This window comes from Macrobrachium nipponense, chromosome 3 (genome assembly GCF_015104395.2).
Source record: "Macrobrachium nipponense isolate FS-2020 chromosome 3, ASM1510439v2, whole genome shotgun sequence".
Lineage (NCBI taxonomy): Eukaryota > Metazoa > Arthropoda > Malacostraca > Decapoda > Palaemonidae > Macrobrachium > Macrobrachium nipponense.
In genome coordinates, this window is record NC_087202.1 from 51,764,225 (window position 1) to 51,777,140 (window position 12,916).

General features: G+C 39.4%; 1 protein-coding gene across 7 annotated transcripts in view; it reads right to left on the minus strand.

Annotated features, from left to right (window-relative positions):
- Positions 1 to 710: 710 nt before the first annotated feature.
- The window catches only part of LOC135221774 (proton channel OtopLc-like), a 294,159-nt gene continuing 281,953 nt past the window's right edge, over positions 711 to 12,916 (minus strand). For 5 of the 7 annotated variants that reach the window (XM_064259597.1, XM_064259593.1, XM_064259598.1 and 2 more), the window contains 6 exons: positions 5,357 to 5,607; positions 4,919 to 5,133; positions 3,722 to 4,712; positions 3,343 to 3,518; positions 2,144 to 3,187; positions 711 to 1,937 (listed from right to left, as the gene is read on the minus strand). In XM_064259597.1, coding sequence (XP_064115667.1) covers positions 1,818 to 1,937; positions 2,144 to 3,187; positions 3,343 to 3,518; positions 3,722 to 4,712; positions 4,919 to 5,133; positions 5,357 to 5,607 — 2,797 coding nt within the window. In that variant the 3' untranslated portion in view covers positions 711 to 1,817. Of the gene's footprint in view, positions 1,938 to 2,143; positions 3,188 to 3,342; positions 3,519 to 3,721; positions 4,713 to 4,918; positions 5,134 to 5,356; positions 5,608 to 11,490; positions 12,244 to 12,916 lie in introns of those variants that run through there. The other 2 variants (XM_064259596.1, XM_064259600.1) reach the window with 2 other exon arrangements.

Consider the following 12,916-nt stretch of genomic DNA (forward strand, 5'->3'; position numbering starts at 1 on the left):
GTGTGTGTGATTCATTTATGAGTATCAGAAGTAAGACATTGTAAAATGCAAAAGCTCACCTCTTCCAAAGGACTAGGTGCTCCTCATTCTGTCATGAAACTCAGAGGAATGATTAAATTCATACAGAATTTTTTGGTCTTAATACCGGCTATTAAAAGTTGGTCATAGAGCTTTCGAAAGCATAATCATATTCCATTTTCAGTATGATATATGATATAACTGACGGGGCCAGCTTAGCAGGCTGTAATTTTTTTTTTTTTTTTTTTTAGGCGGAGATCCCGCTGGGCTGAAACTTATCACTAACGGTATGTAACTGTAAGCAGAATTTTTTGTCTTACGCTAATTAATTCACTTTTACATTTTTTTTTTCTAGAACAATCACAACTGTGATATCTTATCTACTACGCCCTTTACGATTATGTGGATTTCAGCATTTCATTTCATTTGTTGCATAATTTATAATTCCGTTGGTTGGCGAAGTTCTACAATATTTGTCATGATTTTTTACCAGATGATTTAAATATAGATATATCGACTTAATTGTAAGTTCCCATTGAGTATGATATCCTTTTTTATTTATTGTATTTCAGTAGAGACGGGTATTAAGTGATTTCTCATATCGATACTAGCATCATATGGGATGTTTGAAAACTGGTTACTCTTACAATCAGTAGTTTTCATAATTTATAGGAAATTTCAAAACAGGTGAGTGACTTATCTCAATATTATTTTATTTGGCTTCAGTACAACACGCTCTTGTTGGATTCTGTTGCACTTATAATTTAATTACAAATATATATAGATTTATAATATGTATATACTAAGTACAAAATGTACACACTTGTTTCAATGTACCACAGCAGAGGTAATGCCCATCTATAGGGCCTAATAGGGCCTTCATCATTCCATGTTCATCTTCATTAAAATACTCTTGAGGTTCGTCCATTTCCTTCCAACGATGGAAGATGCTGGGTAAACCTGTCACTCGGTGTCCTCTACACGCTCTTACTTTACATATCACAATAAAAGAGAGAGAGCCACGCTCCTCTCCGCCAGTGTTTTTAGCATCTGCGTTTTTCTGTAGCTTGTCCTAGGGATTGTGGCGGAGCGATCACGCAGCCTGACCAGCGTATCACACAGGGTCGCTTTAATCTACACAGTTGTTTACATAACTTGTTTATGGCATCATATAAATTAAAAGAAGGGATGAGCAATGAAGGAGAGGGGAGGAGGGGTGTGCCGCTTTTCCACTCCCCTTCGAATAAAGAAGAGGTGTGTTTATTTGTGGAACTACCCCCTCGCACCGAACTATGTACAATGAGGGTGATCGATGACCAAACCCCCCCTAAACACCCTACATACCCAAAATAGAAAAAAAAAAACTAGAGAAAGAAATATGCACGTTCTCTCATGGTAAACTATAACTGGGATTTCTTAGGAGAAGTGGGTCACTATCTTCAATCTATCATCCTTCTTTCTCGTCAAAAAAATTTTTCATCTCCTGTGATTCGTCTTATTTAATTATTATTTTTTTTTAAGTTTTATCTTTTTTCATCCTAGTCTATTTCAAAGCATTGTTCATGTATCACACTACGTTTGGTTTAAGGATTGGGTCGAATTATTAGAGTAGTGGTGAAGAGGGATAGGGGTTGGGTGAATATTCGTTTCTATATACAGGCGCTATTATAGCGCAAACAGGGAACCACGAAGACCACGAAGTTTTAGGCAACAGTGCCTTCATTCGATCGCTCCGTTAAAAGACCATCTACAGGAGAGGATGATAAGGCCGTTGGTGATTTGCTGGTCTTCCCGTTAAATTAATGGGACTCCTCAGCTTCGTATGAGGCCTTCCACATGTCAGCAAGACACACAGACGAGTGGAAGCGATAGAAGAGGGCTAGGGGCAATGTCAAGTGTGAAAGTAAGGTCCACAGCTCCTGAAGAAAGAAAATACAAAAATTTTAGTCCTTTTGTAACAATTTTCCTTTCTCAAAAATAGAAGTAGATTCTCGTCTTAGAGAACTCTTCATATATTCTTTGCTTTAAAATATTATGCAACATTTAGTTAATGCTTCATGTTTTGAATCTGTTTTAAATGACTAAATATGATATAAAATGGTTATTTGAAATGTTTTCAACTTACCTTGCCATAGAATTCATACATGACGGAGTTGCCTTCTTCACTCTTGACCTCAAATGTCTGCAATAGCCACATGGCAACATTGGTAACCACCAGGAAGGTAAGGAATTCTCTGCCAGGCTTCACATGCTGCAGATTTGATGAGTTTGAGCATCGTCTCAACCCGTCGCATATCATAGACGTTTGGAGGATGACCTGAGACACCTGTAGGATGGCCACAGTAACAAAAAGTCCCTTGCCACTCTTGTAGTAAGGTACCATGCTTAAGAAAGCATAGAGGAAGATGCAGGGCAAGCAGACGTACAAGAGAATGTCGTCAACAGAACTAATAGCATGCTTGATGACATCCAGCACTCTTATAGAATAGAAGGCGATGACAGCTGTAACTAACATGATTGAAAGAAGTATGACCTCGCTGATGCCATTCACATACATTCCGACTCCTAATGTGTCCTCTGAAGATGAGAAGATGAAGAACAGAATGATAGAAATAACAGTAGCTACAGTCAGCAGTAACCCAGCAAAAAGACCCCGGTTTGATGCGTGGCAGTCAACGTAGATGATGAGGTTAGATGCCAAAGTTTTGCTGTTGTCTTCTTCATAAGTGACTTCAACAGATGGAATATGAGTATGGCGTTCAACCTTGCTGAGGTTTTCCCACAAGAGAATCCAAAACCCAACCATGAGGATGTTAAATTCGATGCTGAAGGGGTAGAGGTAAGGTGTTGTATAATTGATCATTGCTGAAAGTCGTGTATCCTTCTCACAGCCATAATTGATCGACCAAGCGGAGGCACCAGCTGAGGATAGTTTTGTGCCGGTATAATGATGATCGTCATCTTCCATTTCATCAGATTCATCGTTAGCACCAAAGAGGGCTTGTGCATAAGGTTCGCTAGTGTCGATGTAATCATCCTTGTGACCTTTCTTTTTGAAAATTGCTTGAAGGGTTTCTTGTAGAATCGTGTAGACCCAGAAGCAGAGTGATGCTCCAATGCAGTGCATTATTCCAAACTTAGATAAAACTACTCTTCTGTTGATGATCAACTGTAAAATGGAAATAAAATTTTTTACTATTTGAAGCAGTATATAATTACTATAAAGTAAATATATTATCAAAGGTATATAGTTACATATAAAAGCTGTTGTTTGCAAATGTATATATTTGTTTCACTCTTGCTTATAACTTGAAAGCAACTTACATTAGAGTATTTGAAAATGAAGAAGAGCTGATAAAAGGCGTAAACAGGCTGTAAAACGGACATTATAACATCTGTTGTGCAAGTGCAATCATCGAAGGCAGGGTCATCTTCTGTTAGGTACAAGATCTTTTGGCCTAATTCAAGGCCTGTATGAGTCAGGTAACCAAAGCAGAAAACTGAAAAAGGAAAAGAACAGCATTATCACTTGGCAACAACATACGTAACTGTAATTTCTTGCAACATTATTTATATGTCAATTAAATAATGTATGTGTTAGAATTCAATTTCTTATTCCAAAAAAAGTGCTCTATACTGAGGTAATACTTTGAAAATGTCTTTTTGTTCAAAGTTAGTTTTTTTTATATTTGTGGATACTTACTAGTAGCCCCAATCTTCAAGTAAAGAGAGCCGCCATGTCTACCAGATGTAAAACCATAATGTTGAGGTATGGTTTTCCTAGGTTCTGGTAGGTTAATGCGTAGCTGATATTGTCCATCCCCCGTTGGCTCTAGTTGGACTTGGTCATTCTTATTTTCTTGCTTGGATCTTGCTTCTTCTAATGCTCTAGAAATTAGGTTTACATAGCGTCGGACATCAATGTGAACGTAGAACAGCCAAAGTAGTTGAGCAACAATAAGGTATACATTGAAACCTTCAGCTATGGCAGAATCATGACCACTGAAGGTGTCAGCCAAGTAAATTACCACACCCAGCATGACTAGGAATACTGCATACATGACACTGAAATTTTGACTGATGGTAGTTACAAACCATTCTTTTTTCTTCTCTGGCTCAGTTGGTTGGGGCACATCATGGTCGTTACCATCATCATCATGAGAAGTAATTGTTTCATTTTGACTAGGTGCTCTCTGATTTATTTGCTGACCATCAATAATTTTCAAGCCTGCATTTGGATGTGTTCCATCAACTGCAGCAGTTAGATGCTGTGCCCCAAGATATCCAGAGGCTGTGTTTGAGTAGGCATTGCCTACTTCACTGTAGATGGACTGTGTATCTGAGGGAAGGTTTGGGTACAAGTGAGCAACTGGTTGGTGGGCATTTAGAGACACCATAGAGATGGAGCGAGGAGCACCTGTTACATGGTTGATACCAGTGATTGGGGGTAGTGCATGTTGCAGATTGAGTTGTAGAACCATGCTGTTTGCTCGGTTTCTGCCGACAGGAATGCCTACAACTGAAGGGGCTGGTGAAGTCATGTTGGGATCGGTTGTGACCCGTGTAAGTGGAGGAGGGGCGCCTACAGGGAGAACCAGGGGTGTAGGCTCAGTGTGAGCATAGGCTGGGTTGCTCATCCCGCCTGGGCTACCAGACTTTCGTCGGACTGGAGGTGATTGTAAATCGTCAATACTCTGTAAAGGAGAATGTAAAGTTTATTAAAATATTTCTTGTTATGGACTGTTTTATTAAAATAAGACTATAGTTACTTTATTACTTACTTATTCCAACTAAATTATTTGAAACTAAATAGGAAAGATTTCTTGAAGAATAATGTGGCAGGACTGTATTCAATGCACTGTGATAAAGCATTACCAACTTTTTGTTCAAAAATATATACCTCGCTTTCGGAGTCTGAAGTGTAGAATTTGACGTCCGGGATTTCGGGGTTCTGGCGCTGTTCGGCGAGGTCGTCTGTGGAGTGAGAGGATGTGTTTATGTTATTATCTCCAAGGAATGATGCGTTTCTTGTGTTCACTCCAATAATAGGGGCTGCATAAGAGGAATACTCAGACGGTACTCCCGAGTCTGAGCCACTGTAGAGACCTTCTGACACTATGGAAGGAGGAAACATTTTAATTATTGTTCTTCTATTACACTAAATCCCGTGTTTTCATTAGGTCGTTGCAATAAAGAATTTATCATGTATCCAAAGTTTAGTTAAGATGTCATAATTAGGTTGCAGATTTAATTCTACTATATATAAGGAAAATATATTGTTTTACCAATGATTATTACTCAGGTAGTTTACTGTAGGAAAATGTTGATTGACACTTACATTGATGATGCCCTGGAATGAAGCTGAGAATGTACTCAGAACTGGCAGTTTTCTCAAAGTGGTTGGTACCGGCGTCACCACCAGATTTTGCTTGACCGTTGAAATTGGGTGCCGCGCCTCCGAGATGAGCCTGGAGTTCAGGGGGCGCGCTCACCTTCCTTCTTCGGTGTGGGTGTGAGGGCAGGCCGTGGGACACACGGCGTCGTTGCTGTTTTGGCGTTACCAACACACTGCCACTGGCCTCACTCTCACTAAAACAAGAGAAGAAGAACAATCGGTTAAAAGTTGGGTAGAATGTTATAGTTGTCAGCCGCTTAAAGGCTGGTAAAACTTGACCCAAATTATTTTTTAACTCCATCTACCATTACTATAGTGCCTTGTGGCGTCTGTTTTCTGAAATTTGAACTTTAAGGTTTGGTTATTTTCACAAACAGCAACGTTAACCTAGCTAGGCATAATTTTCGTAATTTTAAGCAATATCAGCAACAACAGCATGAATGAGTGAGTCACAGATTTATGGCCCAGAGTTTAAAGAAAAAAAAAATTCTTCAAATTGGGAAATTTTGAGATTCCGGTCACTACTGTTCATTTTTACATTTTAGAAGGAAACATGTTTATGAACAGAACTGGCTAACAAGAGCAAAGAGAGAGAGAGAGAGATAAAGTGGAGAAAGGTTAAAACAGTCGACCACCTTTTGTGACCCCATATCAAGGAAGACCACTCGGCGTTACGGCTTAACTTTTACGCCCGGTGCTAGATGTGTCACACGTAGCTACATGATAAATTTTAATTAACATATCAACGCAAAATCTAAGCCGGATTCAGGTTTTAGGTGAAATTTATATTATTTTTAAGTGCTTAAACTGTGGGAGTTTGATGGATACATAAGTTGACTCAGGACTGCAGCTTGCATGTTTTCATCTGTTTCAATGTTTATATCTTGCATTAACGGGACTTAAGAATTTACGACAGATAACAAGAACGTGAAGTTCATTGAGGTAAGAAGTAATAGTTAAGCACAGTTGCACAAACGTTATTTTGCATCTTCCAAGCGAATATCTTTTGTGTCAACGACAGAGCCACCCAAGGGATTTTGACGCATTTTGATTTTTGTATATGGGAGGAAGAGAATTTCAGCACGCATCATAGTGAATTGTTTCCATTGGTCACAGGAGACTTTTATTTATACGGCATATCGACAAATTATCATTTTAAACCCATCTCATCCTTGTCTTTCGATGTGTGAAACAATTGAGACATTTTCTCAACAGGCGTTACGTTGTATCCTGATTCAAAGACAGACTTATTTCGTAAGTGAAACGAAAAAAAAAGTAATCCCGTTTGAATAAGTCCCCCTGCTGCTATGTATCATTAAGGCCTTCAAGCCTACTTCCACCTGTCTTAAATGTCACGGTCACATCCAATCTCTCTCTCTCTCTCTCTCGTGAACATAGTATATGCACGAGTGGACATAGTAGATGCACGTGAAATTACACACGCACATGTGTTTAACGAATAAATGTGTATCCAGTGATGTGTCTGCATTTCCTCGATATAATCATTCATTCCTTTAAGATTACCTAGTAAGACTGAGGTAATACCTCGATTGAATTATCCCGTACGGTTGTGGCTTTAGTCTTCCATCATTAAAATTTTCATATAGGGCTCTAGAAGAAGGAGAAAAAAAGAAAATAACGCGTTGACCTTTCTATCGATGGCGAGTGCGGTTAGTTATTTTTTTTTTTTATGGTGCCGAAAGGTACAGTAATGGCCAGAACCCTGAAGACGAACGGCAACTATGGAAAAATATTTTCGTAGTCCAGCTTCGGTTTTTTTAACACAGTAGTGCCTAGGAAGCTGTTTGCCTGAGGGTACTTGTAATGAAGGGAGTGTTTCGGCTGTCCTGATTTCGTCCTCCCTAACATAAATAAAATGTTGAATCACTAAAGACTCTTCCCGTATTGAGTGTTTTCTTGAGGCAAGTTCAAGCGGCAAACCGCCAAAACGAATCGTCTAATGAGAAAAAAAATGGACCTTTATGATCCAAGAAAATTTTCCAGTTCAATGCATCCGTGCCACAGTTTATAAAACCCTAGTCTGCAATTGTAAAATTCCAGAACCTTAAAAAAAAAAAAAAAAACACATAACCTAAAGGTTAGCTCTGTAAAGAAGGTCGTCGGTGGCATTTAGTATACAGCTAAAGGAAGAGAGAGAGAGAGAGAATGAGCAGGTAAGTAAAAACAAGTTTTGCTTGGTAATTTGATCTCGCGTAATGCCAAGTAGCTTAATAACACTTAACACCCTTTTCTCGATGCCCTTCTTTTTTTCGTAATGAATTGTAACGGTAGCCAAGACTAAGCACTGTATTGAATCATCCTTGGAAATGGGATTTTTCCATGAACGCCGCTGTCCGCTGCCAGGTGTGAATGTAACGTCGCTGTGTCGACTGACGACGTTTGATCCCTTTGTCATCACGGCTAAGTGAGCTGGAACGCATGATCTGAGATTCTCAAGGTACCTATGCCGCGGGAATCATGCGTCTCTTGTCTCACGAACGAGGAAGAATAGAAACTCTGTGGTTTATGGCATGATAAGAAAAGGCGGAAAGCGATTGTGTTTTTTGTGAAATTTGAATAATCATTTCCGAAGTTGTTTTCGAAATGGTGTAAGGGAAAGTAACAAAGAAGAAACAAATACGGTTAAATAAATGGAATGAATTAGGAAAGAGAAAATGTGAAAAGAAAGATTACGAAGAATGAATGATTATTTTTTTATTAGATGAAGGCGCAAGAAATTGCGTATTTTTTCCACAGACGCCCGAGTCATTCGACGAACGGGCATCGTTTTCAGTGCTTACGTAAACATTATCCATTGAGAAAAGTAATTTATTTCATTCCGCTTTTAAATGTTTATTCATTTCATTCTACTATCTTTCACTGTCTTACAGTAATCTGTAACACAAATGATCTTCTTTGTCACCCTTGGATTATGACCTTCAGGAACCTCCAAGAATTCGTCTGTGCGGTGGTACCAAAGCGAGTTGTTCCCTCCAAGTAGAGTGGGCCAAGCTGAGCCCACACCCAATTTTGACCTTTAGATATTAGTTCTTTGTCGGTCGCCTCGTTTCAGAAATGATCGTCTGCAAAGTTGGTCAACTCAGGCCGCGGTGACAAGGTGTGGAGGTGAAGCTGAGCGAACTCTTTTGCTGAGAGAAAACGCTCTCGTTGTGCCGAGAAGGGATTGCATTTTCTTATTTTCCAAAGGGAATCTTGGCGTCCGCGGATGCCCCAACTTGACAAAAGCCATTTAAGTCTCATAACAGTTTCGGTAAGATTTACATAACTGGGTACTGAAGTCGCTCAGTGTTTGTATGGAGGGAGTTAAATTCCGCTCTTGTGGATGGATGTGGCTACCACCACACCCAACGAACGAAGTTGAAGTAAAAAAAAAAAAAAAAAAAAAAAAAGCTGACCCGCCTTGCTGACGGCCGCACAAGAATGGCTCTCACACACTTGTCCTCTGAATTTAAGCACGGTGACTTTGGTGTTATGTTGCTGCGTCCTTGCTTCGTAATGGCCTTAAGCTTTGCCGTTACTCACTCTCGAAAGATGCTGAAAAAATAACATTACGGGAGACTTCGAAGACGTTCTCTTTTCTTACGCTGAAACGCGACTCCAAAAAATAAACAACACCCTCCCATCCCCGTTAACACACCTTCAGTACCGGTAACCCCACCCCCTCCCCCTCCCCCTCCCATCGGTCCCTCCCAAAACCAGCTCCGCGACTCGGTCGGGGAACTTCCCGAGTTAGTTTTTCTTTGTAGGCGCTATGAGAAAAACAATTAATGACATTCTGGTTCGCAGCCAAATAAGAAGTTTTACGCTCGGGCATGTTTGGGGTATCCATGCTGCTGTGGCTACTGCTGTGCCCGCCAACGCCCGTAATGGCATGTGCGTTTGCGTGTACTAATGAGATGCTTGTGCTGTAAATCTTGCTGAAATAAGGGCTAAGAGAAACAGCCAGTGGGCAGAATGATAAATCCTATAGATATATTCAGTTTATACTGTAAACACACACACACACACACACACACACACACACACACACACATATATATATATATATATATATATATATAATATATATATATATATATGTATGTATGTATGTGTGTGCTGAGTGTGAGTGTGTGTGTGTGTGTGTGTGTGTGTTAAAGAACATAATTACTACGTAAAGATGTAAGACAGCATTCTGAGTTAATGTGCATCACATGCATTGAAAAAAAAATTAAAAGTTGCTGTCACAGATACCGGATAAAATCTTTCAGATCTGTTATAACTTGGATTTGCAGACCAAAAGAGAATTCTCTGAGAGGGCGGTGGTTGGCGCTTTGATGTCGAAGGGAAGCTATGGATTTGACGGGTTGGAGGCCAGCCAGCTATGAAGGATGGGGTTGGTGACAAACATGACGGTCTTCCAATGTTCATTGATAAGTATTCCCGTTTGCATAGTAGTCAACTTTAAATAATGAAAGAAGGTTAATTTTACTCGATAATTTTTTTTAGTTTCTACTAAGATTTGTCACTTTTTGTGATGGTTAATGGAAATAAGTTGTTATTGTGTTAATTTTTTTAATTTATAATTTAATCTATATTTGGGGAGTCGAAGACATTGATAGTTGATAACCATCATGGAATTACAATAATTCTTAAATCTGTTTAAGCAGTGTTTTTTATTTTGTTTTATTTTCGCACTATCATTATGAAGAGTTTTATTTTCTAATTATCATTATGAAGAATGAACTGATCGTTATCGTCAAACACAGATGAGTGATTTCCTGGAAGGAAGCAATTCATCCGCCTATGTGAAAGAAACCCTCTTCACAAACTGGTTTAGCTTTGTCTTTGCCATTTTTAAAGTTTATGCAACTCGCTAGAAAACTTTGTATGGAAGAGAGAGATTTAGAGAACTCGTTTATCAAAGCAAATATTCACTGATTGCAAATTTTAAGTCCAAGATTCTTAAATTCAAGTAACAAAATTATGTTTAAATCGATCAAAACACTTTGCTACCCTTGTAAATGTCTAGATTAATAATAAGCTCGTGTATGTGCATAAAGATTTATATGAATTGTGCAGTGAAATCTGATAGAAAGAGCTAATCATAGTCATAATGAATTACAAGGGAGAAAAGACCGAATAATACTGAGAAAAGAGCTGGCGTTCCCGTCCAAAAAGAGACGAGATCTACAACGTGGAGTTAGAGGCGAAGGTGAAATTTCTGACATCCGGGACACGAGAGGCGATTGCTTCATATGGAAAAGCGGGTTTCGAGGCAAATTTAATGAAAGAGTTATTCCATGTGATGTCCGTGAAGATAGACTGGCCATTGCGAAAAAGATTAGGCCATACTAGTTAATGTTAGTGATTGTTTACCATAATTTTCATTGCTATTATTGATATAAATAGTATCTGGTGTCATGAATAATATTACTGTCCCTTGAAGACATCAAGTCTACACACTGGAATTAAGTGCGCGGTAAGAAAAGTAACAGATTGGAAGAGAGAGAGAGAGAGAGAGGATTTTTTGTATTAGCACAGGGAGTGACACCAGTGGCATTTGTTCAGAGGCTCTAACACAAGGAAACTCGGACTCCCCCGCCCTTTGGAGGACAACCGCTAGTTCACTAGACTCGGTAAAGGTCGTGTTGAACTAATTATAAATCAGGACTAGCTTGTCCAAGTGCTGCGTATATATTCGCGGAGAGAGAGGGAGAGAGATTTCTTGCTGGTTTTTCTTCCGGCTGAGCCTCGCTAATTTCTTTACCATTTGCGTTAATGCAGTTTAAGATATTTGCTATTAGTCAAGTCTGATTTACACTTATTATTTTCTGCGACTGTAATGTTGAATCAATTTTACGGCGTGAATGAAACGTTCCGAGTTTCAATGAGAGAGAGAGAGAGAGAGAGAGAGAGAGAGAGAGAGAGAGAGAGAGAGAGAAGGGGGGGGGGAAGGGGGGGTGTTCTTTGTTTGTTTTTGTATTTATTTTTATGTTTTGCCATGTACTACCAGGAGGCAATTTATAAGTGAAAGAGGAGAGAAAGTGTGATGGTTAAATTTAATTATAACTCACCTAATACTGTTGAGGACTAGACGAATAGGGATGCTAATTGTAGAAGACATGGCACTAATAATCCACAATTACAAAATTTTCCTTTGTCTATACAAAACTCTTTTACGTTTTACAAAAGGTCCACAGTTAATCCAAAAATTCGGTCGTGCCGTCATGAGGTCGGCTGTTAATGGAATGGTTGATTCCACGGTCTGATTGCCATGATTCGAGACACTATCGTTAGGAATCACTAATCATCATATACCCATCCACTTGTATTATTTTTTGGTCGTCACTGTTTATGGAATTATCTTTTAGAGCTTAGTGAGATTGAATCTCCTTTTCCTTTAAAGACACTTAAATAAATAGTGACACATTCTCACACACACACTAAGAGCAGGCTCTATATAGTCTCTAGTTCCAGAACGAGACACAAAACACTGGATAAGGACTAATTACCAATTGTTAAAACGGTGAGACGACGATGGTGACGGAGTTGTCAGAAATCCTCGAAAATTCGACTTTCTTGAGCTATATCCAATGGACAAAACTCGTACTGAGCACGTGTTACTCTTTTCGCCTCTGTCTCTGCAGCAGTATATAATTCCTCTTAGGCGGTTGTCGAAGACTTAGTGCTGGAACTCCCCCGTAGCTGCGTCTGTGCCCTTCGTGGCTTCCAGACCAAGTGAACAGAGGTCTATCGGGTCTGGCGGCACCAAGCAGCAGGACCTTCGTCCTTGGCAGGGAGTGGTTAACTTGCCGTGGTTCTCGTGTGGTGCTGGAACTACTTTACTCGAGCTGACTCGAAACCCCGCCTCCCGGCATGCTGGGGACTCCCCGATCTTAGGCTTACTTACCAGTCATTTCAGAAAATCTTTTTTTATTTTCTTTTTTTCTAAGCCAATTTGATTGTTGTGCAACAAACATTCTTGAATAAGGGCAGCAGCCAGCCCTCTCGGGGAATGACAATTCCATCAAAATTACCATCTACATACGTCATGGTTGATTGCCCTTCGACATTAAAGTAGCATTGTGATGCAAATAAAAATTCTTGAACGTGAATTCGTAACGTGCTGGACCTGAAAGTTGATGTATAAAGTATTCGCAGTCTCACCTAACTTCAGAGAGGAGTAATCCATGCTTTTTCTTCTTAATTATTGTCTAGATTTTAAAAACTAATTATAAAAAAATATAAGCCTCCCATGCACTCCCAAAGGCGAGGTCACTCAAAGAATTTACTGTCCTTTTATTATGAAGACATCAAAGGTCCTCTCTTGACTAACATTTGGACTTCGCACAGCGTAAGGTGAGGCAGAAGGAGGGACGCTCATAAAACAAAAAAAGATGTGTTGTAAAAAATCGATCAACTGTGACTATTTTTCTGCGAAAACTCGTGAGGGACCAAAGTCCCAGTAACTCTTGGAAGATGACACGCTACTATTTTTCT